Source organism: Quercus robur, chromosome 4, assembly GCF_932294415.1.
Source record: "Quercus robur chromosome 4, dhQueRobu3.1, whole genome shotgun sequence".
In the NCBI taxonomy this organism is placed as follows: Eukaryota; Viridiplantae; Streptophyta; class Magnoliopsida; order Fagales; family Fagaceae; genus Quercus; species Quercus robur.
This window is the reverse complement of record NC_065537.1, coordinates 49,123,061-49,136,734: the sequence shown is the minus strand read 5'-3', so window position 1 is coordinate 49,136,734 and position 13,674 is coordinate 49,123,061. Positions and strand designations below refer to the sequence as shown.

The window sequence follows — 13,674 nt, the reverse complement described above, 5'->3', positions numbered from 1 at the left end:
GATAATGGCAGTGCCAATGCCAAATTGATGGATCAACAGATGAGAGTGTTGCTAATGGCTGGATAATAACAGTACTAGTAGCTTCAATGATGACATCAGTTGTGGACAACATTTCCAATGATTATTCAACAATTGATTTCGCGGGTTGCATATACCTCTAAAAGGCACATGAGGGAGTTGTTTCTAGATTTTGATAGTAGCGATATTGATGTTTTGTAGATGTACTACTAATCTTTTCGAGTATTTTGATTTGTGACTCAAAATTAATAGTGCCCAGAAGATTTGAAAATTATAATTTATAAGGGGAAAAAAACAAAAGTAGAGGCCAAAGAAGACTATAAATACTCTTAACACCATGTTAGAATTGGGGAGAGAGATTTAAGCCAAAGTTAGGCCAAAGTTAGTTTTCTTGTATCATTGCATAGTATTATTACTAGTACAATTATGATACTTTTGTTTTCATTTATATAGGTCGTGGGATAATGATCCTTGACTAAGATAATGAATTATGAACCCTGACTTAGGATTGGATATGATATCTAATATTTCTATTCTTTTTTCAAACAAACATCATATTATTTTAGGGAGGATTCTCTTAAGATGACCTTAAAATACTAGCAAGAGTTTCAAACTCAGGACTTCATGGATATCACAAGACTTTAAAGAATTATTAAACCAACTCATTAGGGTCAGAATATTCATATCTCACATCAACATTTTATAAAAGTATTGTAAAATAGCTTGTGGCTATAGTATTATTCTAAGACCTTTTTAGTAAAATTAAGACTATCCCCTAAAATCACTCTCTCTAATGCCATAGCCATTAAAGTGGATAAGTACACACTACTTTATAGGTTGCTAGAGATTCTATTAAATAAATTGAATTTAGTGTTGTGTTCTTGATTTACTCTGGGAAAATCTTCTAAAAAAGAAAAAAGATTTACTCAAGATTAATGAAAAAACAAAAGAGAATAAAAACGAAGTCATATTTTAGTCAATAGTGTTTTTTTTAAGTGACTTTCTTTATTGTCGTTTAATTAAAATGCTTTTTTTATTTTTTCCCATCTTTTGGCCATTAGTATATTAGTATTCATATACTAGAATCTTCTCTTTTTATTTTCCAGAAAATATTTTTTTCATCAGGAAAAATTTAAAAATATATATCAAAATAATTAAACATTACATTAGTTAGTTAGTAGAAAGCAAGTAGCTTAGGGAAGTCAATAAAGCAACAATCATTGATACATAACGAATCTTCCTTTTATCAATGTTGTATATATTTGCTCCTCACAACAAGTGGATGTATTCACAGATTTAAAAGTGATACATCTTGATGACGTGGACAAATATAACGAATGGAGTCGTGAAGTGAAAGCAGAATTATTGGACCGTAGACAGCTCTGGGACATTGTAGAAGGAACCGATGAACTTCCCAACCTAGAAAATGATGCTGCTGCTTTTAAGGCTTGGTCCAAAAAGAATGACCTGGCTCTAGAAGTGATCGGGCGTGAGTGCCGTAATGAGTTTGATAACGCAATTAACAAGATTAGTTCGGCCAAAATAGCTTGGGATACTTTGGCAGCAATATGCACACTCCCCAAAAGTAAGTTACATAGGTATCTCTACATCTCTCTCTAAAATGCACATGTTCAAACATTTTTAACGTAACACCTTAAATTAACTATAGCTAGTGATCAAAGGAATAACTAAATAGGCAAGATTTAATGTTACACATAAAACAGTATTGATATTTTCGTTCATGTATATTCTCATTAGGATTTAATAAGATAATAAGTTTTCTTCAAAATTTATGTATCGAATAATTTTGTTTGCAATTGCAGCTGGTTTTGAATTTCTTGCGGTTGACGGGAACAATTATCTGGATTGGAGTCTACAAATGAAAACCATATTGACAGATCGACAGCTCTGGGACATTGTGGAAGGAACCGATGACCCTCCCGAAGCAGAAAAGAATGACATGGCTCTAGGACTGATCCGGTATTCATGTTTTTGGCCCGGGTTAAGTGTCGAGCTTAAGACGATTACTTCCGCCAAAATTGTTTGGGATGCTTTGGCAGCAATATGCGCAGTCCCCAAAAGTAAGTTACATATAGGTATCTCTAGATCTCTCTCTAAAATGCACATGCTCAAACATTTTTAATTTAGCATAGTTATCCAGTATTAGTCCGGTAAATGTGTATCAAGAACGAAAGTGTTTAATGTTTTCCAGAAAAAAAAAACCGTTAAACACTTTAACTTTCATTCTTCCTGGTGCTGTTAGTTACACCTGGAAGTTAGTAGACATCAAGACCAACTAGAGGTCTAAACCAACCAAAACAACTGTTGTTATTAGTTACTACCAACTTATCAAACAATAAAACCTTTATCTAAAAAAAAATTTCAAACAATAAAACCTCAACCATATATACACACCAACCAATTACATTAACTCTCTCTCTCTCTCTCTCTCTCTCTCTCTCTCTCTCTCTCTCTCTCTCTCTCTCTCTCTCTCTCTCTCTCGTTTATTATAACATCAAATCTGACTTTGGGTTTGTAATAAAAATTACTTTCTACATTACCCACTTAACTTTGAATTCAATAGTACTTCCTTTAATGACTTAATTAATCCTATTTGCATTTTTTATATTCACTTAACTTATGAGTTATGTGGGTTCCAATTAGCTCAACTAGTAAAATCTCTTATGGTTGAATAAAAGATTTTGGGTTCAATCTCTGCCTATACCAAAAACTGATTAGTGTTTTGGTCTGATGATAAATAATTATTATCAGAAACGAATGTTATAGGTTGAAACTATTTAACACAACAAAAAAAAAAAAAAAAAAAAAAAAAAAAAAAAAAAACAACTTATGAGTTATAAGTTTGATTTATATATGGTAATATAGAATTGCACAAATATTTTTTTTATATATTTAATTTTTTACTTCCTTGTCCATATTTGATTAAGAATTAAAATACTAAATTATGTTAGAGTAGAATTTCTATCTTGTATAAAAAAAAAAAAAATGCTATAAGTTATGCAATGCTAAGAGTTTTGCAGCTCAACTAATAACTTTAGGTGCTTCTAATGAAGACATTCAGAGTTCAATTCCCTCTATCCCCAACTATTCATATAAGTCATGCAATATGTTCACATGTTAAAACCTATTCTAATTCTATTATTAAAAAACAAGATATATTTCTTTTAATGTATATGCATGCACGTATGCTATACTTATGTGTGTTTTTTAAGTTTATCGGATTTAGGACAAATGTTTGTACTTGAATATTACGCCCCAAATCCTAGTATTTTTTTTTTCTTTCCAAAAAATAATTTATTCATCAGGAAAAGTTAAAAAGTAGCAAATGATTATTAAACATTACATTACTTAGTAGTCTGCAAGTAACTTAGGGAAGTTAATAAAACAACTATCATTGATACATAACAAATCTTCCTTTTATCAATGTTGTACAGATATTGTCACAAATGAAAAGTCGATTGCAGCTGTTATTGAACGTCTTGAGTCGATTCCAGCTGTTATTAAGCGTCTTGATGACGTAGACAATCATGGGGATTGGAGTCTTCAAGTGAAAACCTATTTGACGGATCAACAGCTCTGGGACATTGTGGAAAGAACCAATGAACCTCCCGAAGTAGAAAATGATGAAGCTTTAGTAGTGATCGTGTTTTCATGCGGATACCGCTTACGTTTCGCGATTTGGGGGATTACTTCAGCCAAAGTTACTTGGGATACTTTGCAAGAAATATGCAAAATCCCCAAAAGTGATTACATAGGTATTTCTAGATCTCTCTCTAAAAAATGCACATGCTCATAGTCAAATATTTTTAAGGTTGGATATGTAGTCTGTCTCTCTCTCTCTCTCTCTCTCTCTCTCTCTCTCTCTCTCTCTCTCTCTCTCTCTCTCTCTCTCTCTCTATATATATATATATATATATATATATCAAGAAAGAAAGAAAACTCAAACGCGCATTGCTGCTGTTAAAACTTGGTAGCTAGCTCACCTTGGCCAACCAGATCTAAACCAAACAAAACAACTATACTTATTACAAACCAAACAATAAAACCTCAACTATATTTATACACACCCTCCAAATTACACTAACTATATTTTCTAGAATACCTACTTTTTTATTTTCTAGGGTACCTTCTTAATTTTGAATAAGTAGTACTAGTTATAATGACTTAATTAATTTTATTAGCATTTTTTTTATAGAAAAAGTTAAGGGATCTCTTTGAAGTATTAGTTTAGAAACTTTTTTTTAGAAATTTTTTATGGAAAAAAAAGTTATTAATTTTAGAGAAAATATCCACAATAATTTTACAAAATTTTCACAACGAATTTTACATGGCAAATTGTTACTAACAATTACTGGTGGGTAAAAAAACAATTTCAATAGTGGATTCATATTAGAATTAGTAATAAATTACCGCTTAAGAATTGTTGTAAAAGTATTGTAAAAATGTTGTAATCATAGCACTTCTCTTAATTTTTTTTGACAGTTTTTTTATATTTTCTATAAAAATGATATTAAAATTTTACTAAAATGGTTCATGAACAAATTTTCTAAAAGCATCCGTTAACCGGGCTTTTTTTTTTTTTTTAATTAATTCACTTATCCAGTTTGGTGAATGGACATATAGAATTGTATATATATTTTATCTTCAGTTAAATTTTTAATTGCTTGTCCATATTTGATTGTGAACTAAAATATTAAATTAATTATAGTTAATGATCAAAGGAATAACTGAATTGGTCAGATTTAATGTTACAATAAAATAGTATTGATATATTTTACATTTATATGCTCATTAGGATTTAATAAGATAATAAGTTCTCTCCAACATTATGTATCAAACAAAATTGTTTGCAATATATTTATAAGTTATGTAATACAAAGTTTTGCAGTTTAACTAGTATTTTTTAGTGTTTTTAATGAAAATATTCAGGATTCAATTCTCTTCATCCCAACTAATAATATAAGTAATCCAATATGTTTACAAGTTATGGCCTATTCTAATATTAAAAATTGAGAGTTATTTTTTCTAATATTTGCACATGCGCTTATGCATGTTTGTATATTTATGTGGGTGTTTTAAGGGTTTATTTTTTATTTTTTATTTTATTTTTAAGTATCTTGCAAAAGATAGATAGCAGAAGTTTCGTATATGTACATAATATATCTAATTGCTTCTACCAAATAAAGAATATACAGATATAATTGCTGTTCTTTTACTTTTAGTTTCTGAGGAATATGATTATGAGGCTTGGAGCGTCCGGATGGAAGCTTATTTGAGGCAAAAAGATCTTTGGGACATTGATGAAGCAGCCACCGAACCCGAAGATGCTGAAATCGCCTTTAATGATAGGAGCAAGAAGAATGCCATAGCTTTATATTTGATCTGGGAATCGTCGGATGCATTTTTCAGCTTTAAGAAAAGTACAAGAACTGCCCAAATTGCTTGGGATACCTTGGCAGAATTTGGCAAATCAGGAGGTAGCTATCTCTCTTTTAATTTCTTATTGTACAGAATAGTAGCTATCTCTCTTCCGTCTCTAGAAAATGAACGTGATCAAACATTCTAAAATAAGCTTAATCCGCAGGACAACGACAAAACTTATATATAGACTGCAAATTTATGAAGACAAAGATATAACTCACAAAATTTAAAATTTTAATTTATTAATAAAATCATTTTTATCTGATTTTGGCAAAATTATGTGTGCATTGTTTTAAACTATAAAAACTTAAATTTAAACAATTAATTAATGACATAACTATTGATTTTTGATCACCAAGAAATCTTGCAATGATAGAGAATATAAGAAGATAATATAATCTAACAACAATTCATCTAAATTCGCATTCAATTGAAAAATAATAAGTGATGTAACATTTCTTAAAGTTATACTAGGTGTAATTCTATAATCAATGACATAACTTTTTTTTTTTTATAGGAACATAACTATTGATCTTTGATGGATAAAAATCATTTGTACCATTTTTTGTGTATCATTCTATGTTCCACCAATCATAATTTGCTACATGTATAATTTTTTTCCATTTTCAACTCCAGTTATTTTATAAGAAAAATAAAATCAATACATGGCAAGTTGTGATTGGTAGAATATAAAATGATACACAAAAAAAGGTACACGAGATTTGTATTCATCTTTAATCACCATGAAATAAAATGTAAAGGATGTGTGAATAAAATGGAAAGATGATAATTATAGTTGAGTTATTCTAGTTAGATTTTCATTTTTAATGAATATGATAGAATTTGAATCTATGTTGTCCATTCTTAATGATCACTCTTTATCATCAAATTAAGACATTAATTATTTTTTTTAGTGTTGGCATAATTTGAGTCCATGTCTTTTATTATAGTTTGCGAGAAAACATAATACCATTAATAATCCCTACTAGTTTGGAACCACGATATTGGGGTGACTCTAGAGATAATATCAAGAAGCCTTTCTCAGTCTCTTCTAAATAATTCTTTTTATTTTAAATTTTGAGCAAGCATCATATATAGTGTCCATAATAGGACACCCTATAAAAAAAAAAATAAATAAATAAAAAAAAAAAAAAATCTTTTTAAGTAGAGTTGAAAGCATGAGGTAGTTACAACAAATATTCAAATTCCAACTATACAATTAAATATAGCAATATTACTGCAATCTTATTATAATTCTCACAAAATGATAGCTGTGTCACTTTCTTTTTTTCTAAGCTGCCACTTTCTTTGTTGTTAATAAGAGGAGAAAATTATGCTTTATCCCTAAACTATACGCTAATATTATCCAAGAGACTGATTCATTTCCATTTTTGACACCTCCACCCTTCACCTCCCTGTCGCGCACGTATCTAACACAATATCTGATTCAATTCATATTAGTCCATTAATCACCACAATTAAAAAGAATAAAATAGTCTCTCTTTTTCAATGTGGGATTAAATAATTTCACTCACTCTTCATCTTCCATATTCACTTCCACATCATTTTACATTTATGTTGTAATATTTATTCATTTTAATTGGTTAATATTAAAATGCCCCAACAGAAGGATATAGTTTAGAGGAGTAAGGTATAATTGCCCCTAATAAAGAATGAAGAAAGTGATGCCCCAGCCTTTAAATAGTCTATTTCGCTCTCTACCCATGAGGTGACACTTCAAAAATCTTCTAAACTGATTGTGTGATGGATTGAACCTGTGACTTCTAAGTTTACGTTATACCTTAGACTAATAAACCCGCCACCCACCACCTAAGAACCCAATTGGGGTTGATCCTTTCTATGACCTTGATTGAAACTATATTTTCATATCAAGAGTCTTGTAACTCAATTGGTATCTCCTAATATTTCTAATAAAGATATCCAAAATTCACCGCCCATTCTTCCAACCCAAACTATAAAAATCCTTAAAAATATATATAAATAAAAAATAAAATAAAATAATATCTTCACTTACTTTGCACTATACGTGTTTTGGGTGGAGTTTAGTGTATAACCCTTGTGCAAATAAGATTATTCTTTTAGCGTATCTTTTTCTGTTTTTTATAATTTGGTAGTTTAAATTGTGGATATCTTTGTTGAAAATACCAAAAGGTATAAGTTGAAATCTAGATAAAAAATTTTGTAATTACTATTAGATACTCTAAATCTTTTAATTTTTAAAGTATTGAAAAACTTGGCAGGGAAAAAGAACAGTGAACTCCGTAAGTATGTATCATTTACGCAGAATCTCCGTAAGGGTAATTGGCCACCTGCTAGGCAGTTCATTTCCTCCTGTCCGGAGGCAAAGAGTGCAATAATCGCAAATACAGGAAGTACGGCTTTACACATTGCTATCCTTGCTGGACATCTGCATATTGTGAAGGAGTTGGTGAACGTGTTGCCGACAGACAAATTAAAAATAAAAGATAAAGATGGTAATACGGTTCTTGGTTATTGTGCTCTTGTTGGAAACACCGAGATGGCGAAATGCATATTTCAAAAGTGTCCGAGCTTACTTGGCATTGGGAATGGACCAAGTGGACTCATTCCAGTCGTGATGGCTCTTACGCATGACTCCAATACAAATGCTGTAGCTCAATGTCTCTTTACTGCAACTGATCCGACATATCTAAGTCCAGGAAAAAGCGTCAATGGTGCTACGTTTTTTACTCGATGCATTTATTCCAAAGCTTTTGGTAAGATTTTTTTTTTTTTTTTCCTTGATTGAGAAGATGGTAAGAAATTTAATTAGATTTGACCATACACTTGTTATAATTATTATTTAGGTAAAATACAGTTAACACCCTTTAAGTTTGGATCAATACCAACCAAGTCTAAAATTTTTCAAAACTAACCAACATTACTTCTAATCACGGTGAGAAAGGAGAGAAAAAATAATGGTTTAGAATCCAAGTTGAGTTTAGGCACTTTGTTTTATTCTATTATTATTTTGGCAATCACTAGTTATTTCTATTCTTTGAAATATTATTTATGACTTCCTTTCAATTAGTTCCTTCTGTTTGTGGCTCAATAGATATGGCTTGCAATGTGCTGGAAAAATTCCCAAATTCGGTGACTGCTTTAGATATTGAGAACGAGTCCCCTGTGCTAGCATTAGCTAGCATGTCTTTTGCATGTACAAGTGGAAATCAGCTCATATTTTGGAAACGATGGATTTATAACCGTGAGTCTCACTCTCTTTTCTCTACCATCATTAAATTATGGACAAAATTTGAGGACAAATTATGAGTAGCTAATTGTTACAACTCCCACTAAAAATATTAACATGACTATATATTTTGAAAATCTAACGGTATGTTTTTTTATGACTTTAACATGCATATCAAATTTCTTGTCAATCAAATGTTATTTACTATTTGATCTATAAACTTATTTTTTATATTTAATTTTAGGTTACAAAAACTTGAAATTTAAACATTTGACTGATGACATAGTTATTGATCTTTGATATTTTGGAAATTTTGCAATCATGAAGGATATAAGAAGAAAATGTAATCCAACGGTGAATTTATTAAAGTTCACATTTATCGACAATATATTATAAAAGTTAGATCCCTACAACTGGTAAATTCATAAAATGATGATACATGTCTCTTTGACAATGCATAAATCACTGACACGTATCATATTTTGTAACTTCCTCTATCTATTATGTATGATAAGGTTGTTCATAACATCATATGGCAAACAACTATTGATACATGTCAATTTTTTTTTTCTATGTATTACCAATAAATATATAAATAAACATTAAATGCGCATTATAAATTCAACCGTCTATAAAAAAATATACACTATAACGTCCTTTAAATATCCCATCAATTTTTTTCCTTTTCTTTTTCTCATGGTCTTTTTTTTTTTTTTTTTTCCTTTAAGTAATCGAAAGGGCATATTTTGGGGAAAAAAAGAAGATTAAAGTAATGTTTGATTTGAAGTCAAAAAACCATGTAGGTGAAGAAGCTAAACAGTTAATAATGAACAGCTAAGTACAATACCGTTGCATTTGTCAATGCATAAATCATATATATATATATATATATATATAAGTTGAATCCCCAAAAATGATGCATACACAAAATGGTAACACATGTCCCTTTGTCGTGGCACAAACAAAAAAATTTCTTGATCATTGCTTCTATGTCGTGGCACAAACCCAATGGCAATTTGAAACATCCCATGGCATAAGTGGAGATGGCTTGAACTACTAATTTGATTAAAACCTCTGTACCTGCTCAAGATAGTAATTTACCTTTCCACCCTTGCAATTTTCTTCACACCATTTCTTTTATGTAACTAAAACTTGCTTTTTTTTCTCCCTACCCACCAAGGTTGGAAGCCCCAAATATTTCTTGTAAAATTTTATTTCTTGAACCCCCAATGCTCTTTTCATCTCCTGCTGAGTTTCTTATTGAGTGGACTTGCTGAAAAAGAGGGTCGTCTTCTCTCTATTTTTTTTCTTATTTGATGAAACTTCATAATTGGATAGAATTTTAAGAAAATTACCACACTCTTGGAAGTTTTCCCTGTAAAAAAGGAGGCTATCATCTACAAAAAAAAAACACACATACACACAAATGGGTTAGCTTTGGGCCTCTCTTGCAAAGAGAGAAGCCATTAATCTCCTTAGCTCTTGTTGCTTGCATAATCAACCCATGTAGTCCTTCAGTACATAATAAAAAGAGGAAGGGAGATAGAGGTTCCCCTTTCCTAATCCCCCTAGAAGGGTGAATCATCCCCCTTGGCTCTCTATTGACAAGTATTGAATTTGAAATTATGCATACACATTCCATGATTAGATCAATCCACCTTGAATAAAACCTCATTCTCCTCATTAGCTTTTCCAAGAAACACTACTCCACATGGTCATATGCTTTGCTCATATCGAGCTTAAGTGCCCTAAAATCATGTTTCCCTGAATTATGTTTCTTCATACTATGTAAAGTCTCAAAAGCCACTAAAATATTGTCAAAAATAAGGCGATTCTTAGCAAAGGCATATGGATGCCCCATAATCAGCTCTGGCAAGAATTATTTTAACCTGTTTGCTAGAACTTTTGAAAAAACCTTATACATTACATTGCATAGGCTAATTGGGTGATATTCAGAAACTAAAACAGGGCTTTTAACTTTAGGGATAAGGTTGATAAAAGTATGGTTTATGGGATGAGGTAATTTACCTAAATTCAACTAAGAGAGAATAGCTTGTGTTACCTCCTGGTTCATAATTCCCTAGAAATGCTGAAAAAACAATGGTAGCATTTCGTCCAGCCCCGAAGAGTCATTTGTTTAAGAGCCTTATGAACTTCCCACACCATAAACTCACCTATTAAATGGGAATTTACTTCAGTCGAGACCATCTGTGGAACATACACCAAAGTCTTTAGTAGAAGGACTGGACTAGATGTGGTGAAAAGCTCCCCATAAAAATCAATCAGAGTTTGCCCAATCCCATTTAGTTGGTCTTGCCATTGGCCCCATTTGTCTTTAATCCCCAAGACAGTGTTTTTTCGGTGTTAGTGAGTTGCTTTGCTGTGAAAATATTTGGAATTGCTATCACCTTTGCTTAACCACAAAACCCTTGATTGCTTACTCCACATTCTAATTTCTCTGTCCAAAAGCACATTAATTTTAGCCTTGAGTTCTCCGACTCGTGTATTGATTCCAATCCTTCTTGCTTTGGTCTCAGCCCTTTCCAAAATCTTTTTCCTCTCCTTCAGGTCACGTTTAACATTTCCAAAACAATTCTTATTCCACCACTCTAAATCCTTGTTGCACTAGTGTTTTTTTTTTTTTTTTTTTTTTTTAACATCATTATCTACCAGTATTTCCCCAGTAGAAGTCCATGCTGCCTCCACTGTTTCTGCACACCTTGCATCGGACAGCCACATCTCTTCCAAGTGAAACACTTTTTTCCTTGGTGAAACTTCCAGTCCAGTTGGATTAATGAGGAGTGGAGCGTTGATTGAAGAAACACAATGCAAATGAGTAACCCGAGAGCTTGGAAATTGAAGAAACCAATTGCTTGTCGCCATGCCTATGTTTAACCTCTCCCAAATGGAATGTCCATCTTCAAAGTGCTTACTCCAAGTGAATTTAGGACCAACGAATCCTAGGTCCATAAAACCACATTCGTCAATAATGTCTTTGAGGCTTTGCTTCTGATTATAGCTTCTTAAAGCACCCCCCATTTTTTCTTCTTACTTTGTTATCTCATTAAAGTCCCCAGCACAAAGCCAAGGTGTATTTGATTTGGAATTTAGACTTCTCAATTTGTTCCAACCCTCGTGTCTCTTATGAGTTTCTGGTTCGCCATAGAAACTTGTAAAACGTCACTCTATATCCAAATTCTTATCAATTGTGGTATTTATGAAATACCTCTGCGAATCCTCTACTGGAAATTTACTATGTCTTTCCAGAAAAGCACCAAGTCCCCACCCCTACTTCCTCTTGGCACCTCCCACTTATGATCAAAATTTATGTTATGAAGAATACGGTCTAGCCTTGCTTCATCTATCCATGTTTTGGCTATAAACACAACAGAGGGATCTTTTGCCCAGATCAAATCCCCAAGCTCTTTTCCTTTACGTTGGTTCTCAAGCTCACGATAGTTCCTGACTAAGAGACTCATTGTGCTTGGCAAGGTTGGTGACCAACCTTTACCAATATATTTATAACAGTACCATCTTCCTGAGAAACCTGATGCTTCTTATTTGATAATCCAAGAAAACTCTCACTGGAATCGTGTGTTCTTTTGCCCAGACCTGATGAGCACACATTGGTGACAACACCCTCAGAAGGATTACTTGTTACCGTGTCCATGTCCTGCTTGGAGTTTTGAAAGTCGAGGTAAAGGTATTTGGAATATCCTTTAGAGAAGACTTGGCTTCAGGGAGTCCTGGTGTCACAAGACTATTATCAGAATAAGGCTTACGGGACTTTGCAACCTCATCTTTTTTTGGGATTCAGATCCTCTAGATTTCCTAAGGTACTCTACCAAATAAGTTTTCTTAAATCTTAACTATTCTTTAATGATTTAATGATCTGAATTTTGTCATATCATCATTCTACTAACAATAACCTTAATTGTTTGGTTTGCAACATTATTTTATTATTTTAAGAGTATTGTTAGTGGAATACTGACATAGCAAAATTTAGACTTTTAAATCATAAAAGAGTGATTAGAATTTAAGGAAATCTATTGGTAGCGTATCATAAAAAATCTAGAAGATCTGAATCCCTTTTTTATGGTGGTCAAGTGGGAATCCAATCCACTCATAGAATTTTGGTTATCCAATTCCTGAAGATCTTGATCAATCTCCACTATTTCCTCAACAATTAATTCCCCCTGATTTTCTGCTACTGAGTAATTTGAAGGAATAAAATCTAGAGTTGACTCGGCAAGGGAGGCATTTACTTCCTAAAATAAATCCCTTCCGTTATCATCAGTTTCTTTTTTTTTTTTTTTCAAAAAATTACCATCGTTAATGCCTTCCCCGAAATCCTCAGTTTCCATATCCGAACTATCCACTGCCGTAGAAGCCACCTTATCAACTCTGATCGCCGAAGCATCAACCTCCTTCGAATAATTAACCTGCAAGTGCACTAGATCTCTCTCATAATATCCAGGTACGAATATTACACTCTTGCCTGTTGACTGATAGGGCAGAGCACGAAGGTTTGGACCGAATTGTTGTTGCGCCTCTGTAAAAGTACCTTTACTTTGGATCCACAAATCACAGTTCTTATTATTGTGATCAAGGCAACCATACCAGTAACAAATATTTGGTAAGCGCTCATACTTGAAGCTAATCCAAGCCTTCTCTCCATTCTCCAAAGTGATTACTCTTTCTTGACATAATGGTAGAGAAATATCAACTATCACTCTAACCCCAATGAAATGTCCTCCATCATCATCCACTGCCCCTATGGATCGACTAACTTCCCCGACTGTTTCACATATGCTCTCAACAACCTTTCTTGTCATGTATCTTATTGGTATATCATGGACCTGCACCCAAAAGGTAGCCTGTGTGAACGCAAGCTCGCTTATAGGATTATCACTCTCATATCTCTCCAAAACCACCAAATGTTTGTCAAAGCTCCAAAGTTGGTTAGAGATAATTTTGTCCTCATC

The 13,674-nt window shown here is 32.4% G+C and overlaps 1 protein-coding gene across 5 annotated transcripts in view; it reads left to right on the top strand.

Annotated features, from left to right (window-relative positions):
• Positions 1 to 13,674, top strand: part of LOC126722672 (uncharacterized) — a 34,172-nt gene that overhangs the window by 13,112 nt on the left and 7,386 nt on the right. For 4 of the 5 annotated variants that reach the window (XM_050425826.1, XM_050425827.1, XM_050425825.1 and 1 more), the window contains exons 4-9: positions 1,313 to 1,603; positions 1,842 to 2,099; positions 3,474 to 3,794; positions 5,262 to 5,516; positions 7,722 to 8,216; positions 8,555 to 8,704. In XM_050425826.1, the coding sequence (XP_050281783.1) occupies positions 1,313 to 1,603; positions 1,842 to 2,099; positions 3,474 to 3,794; positions 5,262 to 5,516; positions 7,722 to 8,216; positions 8,555 to 8,704 (1,770 nt within the window). The remainder of the gene's footprint in view (positions 1 to 1,312; positions 1,604 to 1,841; positions 2,100 to 3,473; positions 3,795 to 5,261; positions 5,517 to 7,721; positions 8,217 to 8,554; positions 8,705 to 13,674) is intronic. The other variant, XM_050425828.1, reaches the window with a different exon arrangement.